The sequence below is a fragment of the Mchenga conophoros genome, linkage group LG4 (assembly GCF_057382185.1).
Source record: "Mchenga conophoros isolate Kocher_MC1m ecotype Shallow Benthic linkage group LG4, M_conophoros_male_GT1.1, whole genome shotgun sequence".
Taxonomy (NCBI): Eukaryota; Metazoa; Chordata; class Actinopteri; order Cichliformes; family Cichlidae; genus Mchenga; species Mchenga conophoros.
In genome coordinates this window covers 28,248,123-28,265,572 of record NC_140529.1, presented here as the reverse complement: position 1 = coordinate 28,265,572, position 17,450 = coordinate 28,248,123, and the positions used below count along the sequence as shown (strand labels likewise).

Genomic DNA, 17,450 nt, shown 5'->3' with positions numbered 1-17,450 from the left:
TATTCTTTCCCGTCTGAACATGTCCTCTAATCTACTCGTAAGAGATACTCATTTGGAACAGAGTAGAGCTAAAAAAATGTTAGTCCTCACTAACATTTTCTTCCTCAAATTCCAGCATTTATACACCAGACAAAAATCATCAAAAGAGTTTGAAAGAGTAGATGATAATTAGATACTTAGATGCACCATCACATGCTAAACAACATCCTAACAGGTATCTCACATATTAAAAATTATATTATTGAAAAAGTATTTTAGACATGTATTTAAACATTTTCTAAACAAGGAATTTGCAATGATAACTTAAACAGCATTATTCATAAACCTATGTGTAGACTTCAGAGTTGTTCAGAGTTGTTATCTGTGATCTTACGTAAACAGGAAGGAAGTGGAGACAGTCTCCCATTTCCTCTCTGAGTATAACTATTTCAGTCTTTGAAGTTGAACCCTCAGATCTAAGAAACATAAGGGGAAAGATGGAAAATGTCATTGAATGGAAGCGGAATTATTTATTTTATTTCTGCTAAACGACTAAAGAAAAATAGAACTCTTTATCCTTCCACTGTTTTTATTTTCCAGATAAAATAAAATGAATGAAGTCGGAAATGTCAATACACAAAGGCCTAAAATATTACAGAGAATATGTATTCAGTTTAAAGCTTCTGAAAATGTAAACAGAAAAACATTAAAATACAATTTTGACTAATTTAAAGACATGTCAGAAGGTGCTTCTGGAGAAAATTGTGGATGCCACAAAAAGCATTATTATGTTACCCTGTGTGGAGCTCTGCTTTATCTGTTTAATCTCTTCAAGCTTCTTTTGAAAAATAAATAAACAGAAATGAAATTGAAAGGAAATTGATGTAACAAGCTTTGTGTAAAGTCATGTTACCAAGAAAGTTTGAGTGCTGTGTAAAACGCAACACACGCAGACACAAACACACACGATGTGAAATAAAAGTTTTGAAAATTGAATATTCTCTGTGTTGCAGCAAGGATTCTTTTAAAAGCACTGTAAGTGTAAGTGTTAGGACACTGAAGGGAAGAACTGCTGTAATAGTTTTTATATATATAATGTTTATTTATATAACGTTTTTAGTCTCACAATTTTTTGTGCCAATGTGTTCTTGGCACCAAATTAAAAATGATATTATTTCTTCACAAGCAATCAAGTTTGACAGTTTTTTTTGTTCCACATTCTTTTTGAAGAAACCATCATTTTTTGGGCCTAAAAAAATCTTGTATATGCAGTTTTTCTTAAAGCTGTTTTTCTTTTGTGATTTCATCTCATCAAAGAAAGTATCTGTAGCTCATCAATGACACTGCTGTAAAGCCTGTAGCAATAAAATCACAATGTGACTGGAGTGGGTTACAATCTGACAAGATTGGTTAGAAATGCAGTATATGTTGGCATGTGATTACCAGAGCAAAAGGCAGGATCTCCAGCAGCTATCTCCATCTGGATGTCCAAATTAGCATGCTTAGTTGATAAAGCCGTGCTTCCTTTGGATATAACAGGCCCCTTATGTACAAGCAGGTCCGCCTCTGAAACCAGACAGACTTTTCTGAACATGCGTTGCTTCTTTGCTAATACTGTATAAAATATAAGTTAAAGGTTGAATTCTACTTAACGAATGGTCAAAAATTCAACTGATTTACCTCTATTTAATGTTTGTGAGTAGAACATATCTCTGAAGTGGTAGTTAAGTGCCCTATGAATCTCAGAGCATTTCCCACTAAGACCAGAACATGTGAAACTTTCCTTTTAGAATTGACTGCTCTGGGCAAGAGGTCATCAGTCAAATTCAGTAATCTCTACAGGCACAGGAGAAGAGAAGGAGATGGAGTGAAATACAGTTAAAGTCAGAAAATATTTAGCCCATGACACAATTTTAAATAATTTATTTCTGTTTTTCAGTAGATGAGAATGCAACAAGTTAAAGCTAAGCTAATGAAACTCAGCTTTAATTCAAGTGACTCAACAAATAAATAAATGAACAAATTAAAACATTATTATAATTATTCCTATTTTTCTACCCAGTCACCTTTACTAATGCCCTTTGTCTATTTATTAATTTATTAATTAGAGTCATAACAAATTAATCAGAAAGAAATAGCAAGCGCAACACGAACAGTTTTCCAACATCCATCCATAGGGTCACCAGACGCTATCCTACAAAGAATGTCCTCTTCATTCAGGTCCACTGATTTCTTACTGTCTCTGAGCTCCTGAGAGATTTATTTCAGATAATTCACAAGGGCAGTTCAGTTTTTTTGTATTCTCACTGGCTCAAAATGGTTCCATTTCTGCAGTGGAAATGGGCATTATTAAGAACAAAAATATTATTGATCATTTAGTGGGAAAGAATGGATGGATGGGTTTTGAGATTAAAGTTAAAAAAATGAGATTAAAGTAATAATTCTATTTTGAGAAAAACATCATAATGTGGAGATTACATTTGTTGTTTCAAGACAAACTGGCACACCTGCTACCCTCTACAAAATGCCCCGTGTAGATGAACAAATTGATGAGCTGTCTTATTGTGTTTTGTTATACAACATACATCCTCTTTATTGAACAAGGGTGTAATCATCAATACCGTTGCATCTGTCCATTGCCAGCCATTTCACTACAAATCTGGCCAACTCTTCCAGGTTTGTGCGTGCTTTTCTTTCTGATCGCATGCAGCTGTCTGAAAATTAAGCTTCTACAATTTAATGTAATCAACCCCTATAGTATGTCTGTGAAGGTTCTCAGTCATCCAGGTCATCGTAGTCAAAGGAGCTTGCAAAGAAAAGCGTCTGGACTTTAACCCTTATAGTAGTTTTCTAAATATTACAAATCTAATTATATTGTTATATAACAATGCCTAGAGACGATAAACATTTTGCTGCATTATGTCATACTCAGCCCTCACCTCCTTATTGTTCCAGATTCCCAGACAAGTTAAATCAGCCAGATTTTAGTCTGAAGCCAGCATTGCAGAAACAGTAATAACTGCCTTGTGTGTTGATACATGATGCATTGTGAACACAGAGATTTCCTTTTTGAAATTTGTTAATGTCTAGATGAGCAGAAAGAAGACATTTAAGAAGAGCTGAGAAAAAAAATCTTAAGCCATCACCTTGAACACAGAAGAGAAAAAGTTTGTTGCAAACACAGATTTCATTTATTCAATGTTATTTCAAAAAATCATGTTGCAGATTATACATGTCTATATATCTGCATCTATAGATATAGATAGATATTACATAAATTATATATTGGTGTCAAAATGTAATATAAACAAATCATAAAAGCTCTCATTCAAAACAAGGATACCTAATTATTCATATTTCTTAATTTGTACATTATAAATGCTCTTTGCAACTGTATTACACAAAAGAAAAATGAACCTGGTCAACCTGTTCAACCTTCACTGTTCATAATATTTCAAACACAGGATGCCAGATGTGTGTCCTGAGTGAAGTTACTGTTAGTAGTCTTATCTGCAAACACCATCAGCCTTCCTTTCTGGTGAGCTAGCATCCGAATGTTGCATGTAGTTTCTGCTGAGTGGTTATATTTCAATTTACTCTGAAAGCATACATAGAACTTCTCAAGTGCTGCACCCTTTATATTTTCCCTGTACAGAGAAGGGAGTGGGAGCCCCAACTAGTGGTAGGTAACACAACAACATTACAGAACCAACAGTTAACTGAATATAAATTCAGGCAAAAAAAAAGATGATTAGTTTAACCAACAACAGGGTGATGGTAAATATGACTGAGGTTAGGGTAAACCTCGGCTGCTTGAAAATGAAGTCAAAGCAGAAATTGCAACTATTGCAGTTTCTCTAGATGACACAAGAAGTTGGTTCCAAAAGGGGAGTCAGTCTGCATAGACTATGTTAAAAAGGCAAATTTTATAGCATTAAAAAGCATATTTACAGCCTGGTACAAAAACCCTTTTGACATCTTCAGAAATTTCCGCTTCAGAAATGACCAGGGGAATTCTACAGATATCAGCAAGTATACAAAGTCATCATCCCTCCACTTTTATAAGATTGCTTAAGAGATATTTGTCCAGTACAAAAACTGAAATATACATGTCAGCAGTTTTTATCCGGCAGGTGATTACTTTCTAGCTCCTCAAAGTTGACATTCTCTTGTATCCTGGGCACTCTTCGAAACCTGATGATGACAAAATGAAGAATATTCATATTCAAAAAATGATCAAAAATGTCTTTCATTATAACCAAAGGATCTTATTCACTTCACATCTTGATGTCCTTCAGAACAGCTTATCAAACAAACAAAATGGTCAAATTTCGAAGGTGTTCAAAATGAAACTTCAGGAATAGTTTGCGGCAGTACCGCTGCCGATCAAATGTTAATCTGTGCCATCAATTTCTGTAAATAACTGCTTACACGAGCTTTTCTGTCACTCTTCTTCCGAGGAGCACACATTCTGGTCAAGGCATGTTTGTACTCTTCCCTCACCTAAAATGAGGATATAAATGAAATTTTACCAACAGGCAAGAACTTCTTATTTAGTTAAGCATGAATATTACTAACCTGCCTGGAAAACAGACAATACACTGCAAAGAGTGTAACTCCTTCCAGGCTGCCAAAGATGGTGAGGTAAGCCATGGCTGTATGGTTTTCCTGAAACTGGAAAGAACCAAAGATCCAGGTGTTTCCCAATACAAATAGCTGAGCCACTGCACTAATGGTGAATGCCCTGCAGAAAACATGTTGCAGGCAAGAAAATGAATGACCGATTGAAAAATCAGCCTTTGTTGGCTACGGACCAATCCCAAAACAAAAATCCAAAACCTAGATAAAAATTCTAAAGCAACGTAAGAAATAATCTAAACAGCACAACCAAAACTCAACAGGATCATGATAGTGATTTCTATGCGCAGCTTATGGGTAACTTACTCTATTTTGTGCAGGTCATCCAGGTCAGGGTTTACACTTGAGAACTTCTGTGCTAACTTCCATACAGTTATGAAAAAGAAGAAAATGTTTACCTGAAAAAGCAAAAACAAATGAACAACAAAAGCAACATTTATGTTTAAATCAGCTTTTTTTTTTTTTTTACACATCATTTTACTCTATAATCATTTCCCTAAATTGATTTCAACTTTACTTACAATGATGATTACACATGCAGGGCCAAAGTAATTCCAAATAAATCCCTGGGTTACCCAACAGCTGAAATGCACATTAAGAGTTAAGATAAATAGAGATTCAAGGATAAATTGATGATAAAATTTTAGGAATAGAGGGAACTTACTATCTCTCAGTGCCATGTCCCCTGGAATTAGCTAAGGCAGAGATGGCAACAATAACAGCTGGAACTCCATAGGCAGCTGCCATCATGTGGAGGGTTTTAAAGTTGGTGTTCGAAACAAGCATTATCATCCTGAACAGTTGTACACTGTCCAGACACATCCATAAAAATGTTGCCAGATAGGAAAAATGCAGGATCCCTGTCACCACTGTGCAGCCATCCTAATGGGGAAGAGATGAGATATTGCCGAACTAGACTTACTAAACTTCTGTTCTTTTCCTCATTTTGTCCCTTTACATCACAATTCAAGTTAAGTAAAAAATTCTGGATCTGCATTCATCTGAGCTTCAAACACAGTTAGTATTTACCTGGTTCTCAAAATGAGAGATTCCTGCTAGAAAGGCAAGGTTTGCAATGAAGAGGCTGATGCAGAGATGCAGGTGGATGGTGGTTCTTGGACTTTTAATAGAGCGGATCATTGAGAATGTCAAGATGGAGATGAATAAGAAAATCAGTGAAATGGACAGGAACACCCATATGATCAGATGAAATTCAAACTTCTCCTGTTGGGAAAGTAAATGAAAGTACATGAAAGTGGATTAAAGGTTTAACTACTAAATAGTCTGAAGTTTAAATGTTGCGGTTAATTAGTTTAAACCTTAATTTCATTGTAAGCCGTGAGTATAGCAAAGGTTCCCAGGTGGTTACAGGAACAGGAAGTATATTCCAGGTTTGACTCTGCCACACCGCAACCACGATCAGACCATGATCCTCCATTCACCGAGGAATCCCAGAACACACAGATGTGGAATGTTTGATTTGCCTATAAAACAAATATATGTGGTGTTTTTTTTGGCAAAAGTGATCACCACAATCTGAAACAACAAATGAGAGATAACCTCTACCTGTTCTTCTAGGTGGTTTAAAGTTAGGTTAATTGGCGTTTTGAGGTGGCTTGTATTTCTGTTGCTGACAGTGACAGTCGCCACTTTGGAGTTTATTTTAAAGCTCTGGTTCTTTTGTGGTTTCATTCCATTAAAGAAGCCATCTGTAGAGTTTTCCAGGTTTGAATAGCTCATCAAGGACACTGTTGTAAAGCCTGTAAGAATGAAAGGAGAGCATCATTAGAGGGGCTCATAATTTGATGAAATTGGTTAGAAATATAGTATTTGTTGGCATATGATTACCGGGGTAATAGGCAGGATCTCCAGTAGCTATCTCCATCTGGATGTCCAAGTTAGCATGCTTAGTTGATAATGTTATGTTTCCTTTAGGTATAACAGGCCCCTTGTGTACAAACATGTCCAGCTCTGAAACCAGACAGACTTTTCTGAACATGCATTGCTGGTTTCCTAAAATTGTATCAATAAAAAATCATCTAAAAGTGAATTGATTTATTTTCTTCGAATTTCTATTTAACCTGTCTGAGTTGAGGAGATATAAATCCTTGAAGAATTAGTGAAGGGTCCTATGAGTCTCAGAGCATTTACCACCAAGTCAAGAAAGTCTGAAACTTTCCTTTTATAATTAAGAAATGCACTGGACAAGAGCTCATCAGTCATATTCAGGAATCTCTACAGGCACAGGAGAAGAGAGGAAGATGGAGTGAAATACACTTAAGTCAGGCAATATTTACACACGGGCAGACATGCAGACACACATTCAGGGTTACAGGGGGCTTTAGTCTATCTCACATAAATAAAACAAAAGAATGAAATGATGAACTAAGCAACACAAAAAGGCAGCAGAAGACAACAGCGTTGGATGATTGCTGAAAACTTTTCACCCAGTAAAAGAACACCTTAACATCCAGCAAGTGAAGAAAACTCTCTAGTAGGTTGGCATATCATATTTACAAATTAATTATCCAAGCCTAGCACAATGAAAAAAACCCACAAAGACTACATGAAAAGGCCAGATTGTGAATGCTCTTCACTCAGCATTTAAGACAAAAAAAGAGATATTTGTGATTATGTGTGAACAATGCAATCATTCTTTAGGAGTTAATGTAATACTTTCTTTAGCTTGAATTACAGCTGAAAGCACACATTTTAATTGCATTAATTGCATTTAAATGTTTCATTTAAAATCTATTGCAGTACAGAACAATATTTCTTAGAAATCTGTTACTGTCCAAATGTTTCTGGACATAATCGTAACTGCAGGATGAAACAAGAAAGAGTTAGACTGAGGCAGACTTTGATACTGGGGTCAACATCAACAGTCTACAAGAAATCTGAACACCATATCCCCCCCTTCCACCCCCCTCCCAAAAAAAAAAAAAGACTACAGTTTACTTTAGTTGTACCTTTAGAGTCTCCTCTCCATTCAGCTCTACCGGTCTTTTGTTGTTTGTGAGTTCCTGACAGTTTTTTTCCATGTAATTCACTAAGCCATCTGCAATATGAAATCTCTAGAAGAGGGATTGGAGGATGATAAAATAAATCTATGAGATAATACGCATTTCAAATATATTTTGACTCGTGATATAACTGTGTCTTGTGTGGAGTTACCTCTTTCACATCATTTATATCTTTGAAAACATCACAGTTTAATTCTGAGGAAATAAAGTATTAAATGTTTTTACTGATGACCAAAGTTTTCTTGAAGTGTTCTGTTCATGCATTTACTTTGAAGAAAATCTGATTAAAATGGATCTTGGCAAAGTTCAGTTTTTATTGTATTCTCACCAGTGCACCGTGCCGTTTTGTTGCCATAGTTAGTGAACCCTGCGTTGCAGATGCAGTAATAACTGCCTTGTGTGTTGTTACATAATCCATTCTGACCACAGGGATTTCCTTTTTGACATTCGTTAATATCTAGAGCAGCAGGAAGAAGACATGTAAGAATACCTCTGAAAAAAAATCCTCTGCCATCACCTTAAACTGAAGAGCTCACTCTAAAATGGCAGCACCAATGAGAGCAACATTTTACCTTCACATGTAGCATTTTGATCGTGACGAAAGGTTTTATTCCCAGTAGTAGAAATGAATCCATCATCACAGGTGCACGAGTAATAGGGGATAGTATTCCCACATTTGGCGTTAGATCCACAGATGTCTTTGATTTCCAAACATTCTTTAATATCTTTAAAAAAAAAGAAGAGACCTTTAATCTTTACATACATTATGACTGTATGACATAAACTTTCTCCAAACCAACCACAGAGTTGTTGTCGCAATAAATTTGAGATGACTTACCTCTGCATGCACCAACTGTAAAATTCACCTCCCCTGTTGGGTTTCTGAAACCACCTTTACATTGGCAGTAGTAGCTCCCAATTGTGTTTGTGCAGATTGTATTTTGTCCACATGGCTTCATATCATCATTATCATCATTACATTCGTTTATATCTTTGTAAGGACACAGAAATGTGAAAAGATGTATTTGCATAAATATGTGCTTTGATATGAATTTGTTATAGATTTAAAAATAAAAATAGCTTGAAAATCCAAAAACTCAAACTTTTGATAGAAAAGGTTTAAAATTAATTATTTTATTATAAAGTCCACACATTGCTCAACTTGCACATTTTCCATTACTGATTAAGTGTCTGATGTTTTGTTTTGTAAAGATTTTCATACCAACGCAGTTTTTTTTCTTTGCTGAATATCCTCGAGGGCAGCCTGCTGATACTGACAGCTCCATGATGAGGAAGAAAGACAGAGCTGAAAAACAAGCGAGAACTGTCAGCCTAGTATACTACAGGTCAGTATCTTATTCTGATTGAATTTGAATTTTGTTTATCATATAAATTGCACAAAAATGGTTGTGATAGTAAAAGGTCTGGGAAGAAGAAGCAAAGGCCCTCATTCTCTATCCTAATTTCCTCACATTAAATATGATTCTAAATAAACAGCACATTGGTGTCTGGAGAACTGTGCTTCCTATGAGTGAGAAAACATTACATGACAGGGCACAAAAACAAACCATTATTACATCTGGGAGTTTGCACAGTCCATTTACTTTGAACTCCTAACTGACAGCTGATGGCTGCAGTATAAAGTTGGCCATTTAAAAACACAAAGAAATTTACTGTAATCTTTGAAACAAATAACTAATTTATTGTTACCCAGTCAGCTGAATATGCTCAGGAATATGCCACACATTTTTCTTTTTTTGGAGGGGGTGGAGACTGAAACACCTGTCATTGTGTTTACAGTTTATTGTTTTCCATGAAAGAAAACTGTTGTCAGTTTAAAACTTTTGGTTGCTAGCTGCAGCAACACTTAATCATTTATTTGCTGACTTACTGTAACTCACTGTTAGACTCACTGTTAAGGACACAGAAATACAAAAGGATGTATTTGTATAAATATGTGCTTCGATATGAATTTAATATAGATTTTAAATTCAAAATGAATTTTGATGCTACAAAAAAGTTTGATATACATAGTTGTTATTGATATTTCATAAAAATAATTTTAACAGATTATACATGTTATATGTTTTTATTTTTTAAATGAAAATGCACACAGAAGTGTCAGATGTTTTGTTTTTCATACCCATGCATTGTTTTTTCTTCATGCTGAATCCTGGATTGCAGCCTGCGGATACCAACAGCACCATGACGAGGAAGAAAGACAGAGCTGAAAAACAAGCAGAGAACATTGGCAGTGGAAACTTGCATTTGTGTTGTTGCAGACTGTAATTTCTTCACACCATTTGTAATTTTCACATTCATTTATATCTTTGTTAAGGAAACAGAAATTTGAGGGATGAATTTGTACAAATATGTGCTTCAGTATGAATTTGAGATTTCTCTACATGGCTTGTAATTTTTATCTATAAAAAAATAATGTGAAACAATGTAGTTGCACAAATATATGCTTCAAAATGAATTTGATATGCATTTAAAAATCAAAATGGCTGGTTAGGGGCCTAGCAGGGCCTCCTCTTGAAATTGCCCTTGTGTGGTTGTGGTGTTCTCTCTCCGCCTCCTCCTCTCTTGCTCCACCCCTCTGTCTCTCTCTCACTCTTCTCTCTCCCCCGGACACAGCTGGTTTTGATTAGCCTCATTTACCACCTGGGCCCAGTCAGCAATCACCTCTCTGAGGCTATATAAGCTGGGGATGAACTGTGAGTGAGTTGGTTTTCTTCCCCCTGCGGCGCTACACGGTTTCCCCCTAGGTTTTGGACAGGCTCCTTCGAGTCGTGAGTAGATGGGCTTGTGGGCTCCGGAAGTGTCTCCCTTATTTGTTTGGTAGTTTTTTCTTTTGTTGCTGCGACTGCTTCCTTTGTTTCTTTGGCATTATTGGTAAAACGGTGTTGCCGGCTCTTTAAGTTAAGATTATTTGTAATAAAGCTATAATATATACTGAGCACTCTGTCTGGTTTCCTTTCATTCAGCTCTGGACCCATTTGCTACCGGTCCCCACACTCATACCCCTCGACCTCATCGTGGGGACGTAACAAATAGAAACTTGATACTGAACTTTTATGTTTTCTTTCTCTAGTATACTAGAGAAAGGAAAAAATAAAAGTTCAGATTTAGCCAACAGTACCATCAGTAATCACCAGTGTGGTGTGAGGTGAACTGTATTTCCTCTAAGAACTGAACTGTATTTGCTATGAAAGAATGTAATTTGTTTTGTAGAACCATGTTGATATATGCTAACATTACATTTAGTATATATACTGACAATGTATGACCAAAAGCTCATACATTTTCTTATTTACCGGCTGCAAACTTGGTATGCAGGTTTAAATGGTCCTTGAGTAGGACAACATGTTCAAGTGCTCTTAATCTATTACAGCATTTATATATTTGCATCTATCAGACTGAATGATTCCCAAGTTACCAAAATGATAGCAGTAATAATCCATTATGCTTGGATATTATTTAAAAATCAAAGTTTGGTTGGTAAAACACTATTTATTCATTTATGTAAATTTTATTATGGTGAAGTTGTAATTCACCATTACTGCAGGAGGAGGTCAAAAACACAGAACACATAGAGACAGGGTAAAACCCTCAGTTCAAATCAGTTAAAAAAAGGAATAGCCATACACAGGAAAACAGTCAGCATGACAAAAAAAAAGTCTATTAAACAATGTAGCACTCACAAAAGGGAGACCTGAAGGACAACATGGAGACAACATGCAACAGGCTGTAGAAACAGCCCTGATAACAAAGTGAGTGGAGCTATAGGTTTGAACTGATGCTTATCTTTTATAACGGAATGTCAAGGATATCAACAATTATCAAACACTCAGGTGAAGAAACGACACTTAGACACTTGGAGAGAATTTTTAACGTGCACGGGTGAGAGCTCAACAGAGAGACTCACACCCAGCTGCAGGCGTTTTCTTTAATTAAAGCATAGATAGCGGTTCCTGTTTTTCATGTTCGTGTGTATGTGTGTGTGCAGCAAGTCATTTTCTAAGAATAATAAAAATAATGCGAGTCAACTTCTGCGGATGTGTGGGTGCGGTGAAGCTCCTATCAGCTTCTGCAAATGTGTATTTTTGTGCTGATCTTGTGGCCTTATCATAAGGCTTGCAGTTTCATGTTTATCAAGCTGAGCTGCACAGTGAAAATATGAACATTATCAGTATTGAAGCAAAGCATAAAAACATTTAAACATTATTTCTTTAACACGGAAAGATGATTTTATAAATAGTTTGTTACGCAAAAACAAAAAGCACCGCTCATCAGAAGGTTTTTCTAAGAGTATCTGTAAATAGTATGTTTTATGAAGCAAAAATAAAAGTGCTCACATTAATCACCTGTAGCACCATTTTCCCCTGTCTCAGAAATGAATACATGTGTCAGATTTGTTAGGCAGATGCTCACATTCTCCTGTGAAGCCTTCATCCCACTTTGTTTTTATAAACTAAAGCTTCCCATGTGTAAAACAAAACATTTAAAAAGAAAGAAAGTAAAAACATATTTTATGTTAGTCAATGAAATATGTCATCTTAAATGAATTAATTCATGTTTTCACTTTATTTTTTGCATGTTAACCTTTTGAGGTAAGTCATCATCCATCATGTCCTTAAGCCTAGCTTCAAGCCACTAACCCTACGTTCTGGACAGAAGCAAAACGATCTGTCAGGATTTGGAAAATGAGGACCCAAACGCAGACACATGAAGAAAGACTCACTAAAAATAAAACACGGGTTTATGGATAAAAATCCAGAACTCCATAAACACAAACCCAGAAAAAGAAATGCCACACGGAAATACAATGTGAGCATGATAGAAACTGTGACGGAGGGGAAAAAACACTATTTATGAACACACAGACACACTAAGGGATAATGAGGGAAATGGGAAACACAGGTAGCAAGACACAAAACACTCAAGACCACAAGACAGGTGAAGTGGAACTAGCTATAAGACACAGAAGACAAACTATCAAAATAAAACACAAAATCATTGACTAACATACATAATGAACATGATTATTTTGTTATTATATTCACTAAGATGTGGGAGAACAGGATTAAAACATACCCATTAGCATCTTTTTTCCCTCTGTTTTAGCAGTTTATTTTTCTTTAGGGAGACAAATGAAGCATACTTTATTGAGACTCGTAGTTCAGCCACTGCCATATTTGAACATGGAGAGAAGCAGTTGAGAAAGGAAGCGGAAAAAGAGGGTTTAGAAGGTGTTATGGTGGAAGGTGATCTTTATTTTCATTTATAGTATTGTAACGATGGTTAAGTGTTATTGTACAGTGACATGTTGGTGATCTCTGCACACTGTTGTTGTTCCTTTAAGATTCATGTTTGGTTGTGGTGTACAGGAAGGGGTGGGTGGGACCTGGTTGTTCTGTGTGTGTGCCAGGCTGAAGAGAGGTGGAGTTCGAGAGCGCTTCCCCCTGAGTTAACAACCCGCTGGCTTATGTGCCAAATAAACGGACAAACTGAGACCCCAACCGTCTGGTTCTTGTGAACGTTACAGTATATATAAAATAAATTCCTGCACATGCAAACATGCAGATCTGTGCATATAGTTTCTGTATATTACTGTATTACAAGGCATCAGTCCACTTGTAGTTGAGTAATTGCAAAAAAAAATTACATTTTGAAAATTGTGATCCAACATTAGATTTAATATGAAAAGCATGAAAAAAGCTATGAAAGGTTTGTATGTAACTTCTTATAAAATATTTTCCCCTGTTACTCCTGTGCAAATGTATGATAGATGTGACTCACCCAGTATCAGCAGGATCCGCGTGCCTGTTATGTTGGAAGCAGTGTGCAGATCTCTATGGATGAAATCAGTGAAAATGTAAAAGTAGCTACAAGTTAGGCTAATATTGTAAAACAAATATATATATTTAAAAATGCCAAGATCTTAACATTACATAGAATGACCAGGTCTTTTTCTCTCTCTGGCTAGCTGTCTTTTCTCGTCACGTCAAATTCTTATCCGCCCATATCATCATGCCGCCAGGGGTGTTCAATGCTTATCACCATAAAGTGTCACTGTGGTGACAAGACCCCGTGTTTATCGCTTCCTGCTTCTATTTTTTACTATTTTTTCAAGACTATGTATCTTTTTTTTTTTTTTACATGAACAGTATAGCAGCACTTTATTTGCTAGCACTTCAGAATACACCCCTGTCATGAAACTGTGTTTGGCAGGCAGGATTGCACCCAAAATGCAGCTCTCAGAGACAGAACTGAACTCAAAATGAAGCCTTATTCCTGGATTCACAGAATACATTAAACTAGGAAACAACAGGGAACCTAAACTGGGAAATACAAACAGACAGTAGACACAGCCAGAGAAATGAGGGAGATCTCGACACTGGATGGAGGGAGACACAGATGATATATACACAAGAGGAAATCAGGGCAGAGACAGGGGAAGCAAAACTGAACATGATGCACACATGACAGGTGCCTGTCAAAGTAAAACAAGTGACAAGAACAGTGAGACTAAGGCACATGTACTCGTGCCTGGTTCTGTTGGAAGTTTCTTCCTGTTAAAAGGGAGTTTTTTCTTCCCACTGTCACCAGAGCTCTTGCTCGTAATGGGTCATATGACTGTTGGAATTTTGTCTGTTTTCTTTGTTTTACTGTATTACGGTCTTTACATTAAGGTATAAACCGCCTTGAGGCAACTGTTGTTTACATTTGCCGCTGTAATAAATTGGAATTGAATTGAACCTTGCAGCTGCAGCTCTTTGCAGCAGATTCAGCAATGGAGGGGCTATTTCCTCACCCTTTTTCTGAATGCTCCTGAATCTCTGCCAGAGATGATCTGTGCCAGCAGTGTACACTCACTATATGTTTGGGTACATTATATTTGTCCACCTCTCTTCACCCAAATGTCCAGTATGGCGGCTGAAGATATAATAACAAAGTTGATCACTGATCTGCAACTTTGGGTGTCCATATGCTGGAACGTGGTGTCCGTCATGAAAAAGCTGTGATTAGCACGAAAGTCCAATAACAGAACACCAGTTGAGTTAAGATCAGACATGCCATTCCTCCCAGTCATGCCCTTTTAGGTCTCATTGTTGTTTCCCACATGGGCATTGAAGTCCCCCAGCAGAACAATGGAGCCCCTGGAGGGAGAACTCTCCAGCACTCCACCAAGGGACTCTAAAGTGGGTTTTATGCTGCCACAGATGTGTTTGTCTGTGTACATTTTTCTGTCAGGCAGAGGGGTGAGGGGTCACCCACAGGAGACGGTACCGTGCAATTCTCCAAGTTGTTGACTGCATGTTGCTGGAGGACATGATCTATGTGACTGATTTAAATAATATAACATATCGAAAATATAACATTTGAAGACAATGTCAGAAAATACTACTAAAATGGATAAGTATTACTATTATTAATATAATTATTTTTAGAGGTGCTCAAAACTAAACTTGCCTTTGGGCTGCAGTGACACTTTATTTTTGTTATTTTTAACACTTGGTTTCACTTCAGCTCTTTATATGTTATAACTTCGCACTCCTCTGCGGCTGGCTCACGAACCAACCACAGCATGAACATGAGAGGCCCACAGACCAGCTGTGGCACACTGCCTTTATCTGACAACAGAGCCCACTGAAAAACCAGCAGGCCCTCGAGTTGAGAGTGTGTGTGAGAGAGAGACCTTTGCCTTGTGTTTCAGGGGTGAGACCTGTTCCTGAGCTCCAGCACTCTGGTTTCACACACCTGAAGGTAATTAACTCAACTGTCTATTCTCACCCATCACCAGCTGCTACTTAAGATGGAGGGGTTCCTTCACTTGAGTTGTTGGTCTGTGTCTGCAAAGTGTGGCTCCTCAAGTTTTACAGTGTTACTCTTGTGCTTACCTGCTGTGCCCTTTAGTCATCAATCTCTCTTTGTGCAGAAACTGTGGTGTGGAAAATTGGGAAGAAATAGTCATGTGGAGAGAAGGAATCGGTGGTCTTCCATGTTTGACCTGGCCACAGAGCTCACTGCATGAAAGTCATTGTGCTGAATCTTTGTACTCACTTGCTGTAAATAAACCTGTGAACCCTTACTTCAGAGCCCCCGTTTGAGTCCCCCTTTGACTGCTGGATATGACTGAAACATATGTTCACTAACAATTTTACAGCTTATAACCAGCTGATAGACCTCAATGTCTCTTACTGTTAAGAAAACCTAATGCATGGATCGGTTGAGTCACATGCTTTTTCAGCATCTGTACTAACCAATAATGATATTTGGTACTAATTTACATTTGTATTAAAAATATAATATTATATAATATAATCTTCATGTCAAATTACAAAATAAAATAAATCTCAGCTTCAGTATGTGTTATATAATATGTTTGGGGAAATACGTTATTTCAAATATGATAATTCAAAGCTAATTATTTTTATATCATAATTTACTCTTGGTGACTCTTAAACAAGACAAAAAATGAGTCTAAAAGTACAAAACAAAACAAAAACACTCTAACTGATGGCATTAAACATTGAGCGTACAAATTTGTACCAGTCATATTAAAAAAAAAAAAAAAGGGGGGGGGGGGAGATGTGTTGTTTAACCAACACCAGTAAATATGCATTTTACTTTTTAAAATTATTTCTTAGCATATCAACTTGCCTGGACTACCAAAAATGGGACTACTGCATGATGGACTTATGCAGTGTACACTTGAAATGATGTGGATTGTCTCTTGGGTGTTTACTAAGAAACTGAACTGCTTGTATGAACTGGTGATGTTAAAGAAAACTCAGCCATCTGGTCTGCTAAGCAGCCCCTAATGTGTGCAGTGTAAATGAATGGAACTACATTTACAGGACTAATTTAACATGAAAACATAAACATTATCTTAAAGAGTCTAAAACTCCATAGTTCACCTGACTACAGAAACTTTCAAGATATTAGAAGTTTTTTTTTTTTTTTTTTTTTTTCGCCTGTCCCATTTGGTTCTTTAACCATCAGAATTGTTGTCTGAAGACCAACAAGAATACCCAATGGATTTACTTTGCCAAATGGATCATCGTGGCATTGCCGTATTGGTCCATTTGGTCGATCTTTGTTTTTATTATTTATTATATTTTATTTTCAGATGTTACAGACGGGACAGACATGAGTGAGGGATAGGAAAGGGAGAAAGAAAGAGGAAGGAAAGGAAAAACAGAAGGGGAGAGGGACAGTGAGAAAGGGGGGGAGAAAAAAAATAAAAATCTCCTGGATCACCTGTTGAGAGAAGAATAGAAAACAAGCAAAAAAAGACAAAAAAAACAAAACAAAGCAACATACTAAACACAACACCATCGCATTAATCTAGCTAAGTGTAAACAGCAGTAAATACTAAATATTCAATGTTGTTGTGCAGCACGCAGGACAGATGTGCTTCGAAGTAGCAGCCAAGAAAGGTGTAATTTGGGTCTACGAGCAGTGAACACCCGTGTGCATACCTGTGTGGATCAGCGTGCTTGTATTCCAAAGGTTTCTCCATGTAACGATCTGCTAGGGAGTGTGGGGGGGCCACAGCCCCGTCCTCCAGGGTGTGAAGCAGGTATGGAGGAGATCAAAACTCCAGACATCCAGAGGCCCCCAGAACACAAGAAACCATGGAAGACCAACAGAGGGGCAGCCGCGCCACTTTTCCAGTAAGAGCTGAGGAGAGTCCCAGATGAGGGTTCGCTCAGCAGCCGCGGAGCAGAAGCCAGGGGGAGTTGCAGTGACGCGCCCGTGAGCTCCGCCGGCCGCCAGCTGTGCCTGAGTGACCGAGCCCCA

General features: G+C 37.1%; 1 protein-coding gene across 1 annotated transcript; it reads right to left on the bottom strand.

Moving 5' to 3' along the window:
* Positions 1–3,147: 3,147 nt before the first annotated feature.
* On the bottom strand, positions 3,148–13,660 carry LOC146576316 (adhesion G protein-coupled receptor E3-like). Its single transcript, XM_085271500.1, has 20 exons — positions 13,595–13,660; positions 13,443–13,495; positions 9,784–9,867; positions 8,863–8,946; positions 8,479–8,631; positions 8,213–8,365; positions 7,969–8,097; positions 7,792–7,835; positions 7,587–7,691; positions 6,699–6,852; positions 6,466–6,588; positions 6,184–6,377; positions 5,937–6,101; positions 5,647–5,841; positions 5,282–5,499; positions 5,139–5,199; positions 4,924–5,015; positions 4,558–4,723; positions 4,411–4,482; positions 3,148–4,173 (listed from the first exon to the last, which is right to left on the bottom strand). Exons 3-20 carry the CDS (start codon positions 9,845–9,847, stop codon positions 4,132–4,134), a joined length of 2,214 nt encoding a protein of 737 aa, XP_085127626.1. The 5' UTR covers positions 9,848–9,867; positions 13,443–13,495; positions 13,595–13,660; the 3' UTR covers positions 3,148–4,131.
* Between the last annotated feature and the right edge of the window lie 3,790 nt (positions 13,661–17,450).

Bases quoted from the DNA above. Each gene is read 5' to 3' on its own strand.
- LOC146576316 (XM_085271500.1), bottom strand. From the start codon at position 9,847: ATGGTGCTGTTGGTATCCGCAGGCTGCAATCCAGGATTCAGCATGAAG. The intron at 7,692-7,791 runs GTAACTCCACAC...TCCCTCTTCTAG, and splicing joins ATATAAATGATGTGAAAGAG to AGATTTCATATTGCAGATGG. The intron at 5,842-5,936 runs GTTTAAACTAAT...CTTTCCCAACAG, and splicing joins CGGCTTACAATGAAATTAAG to GAGAAGTTTGAATTTCATCT.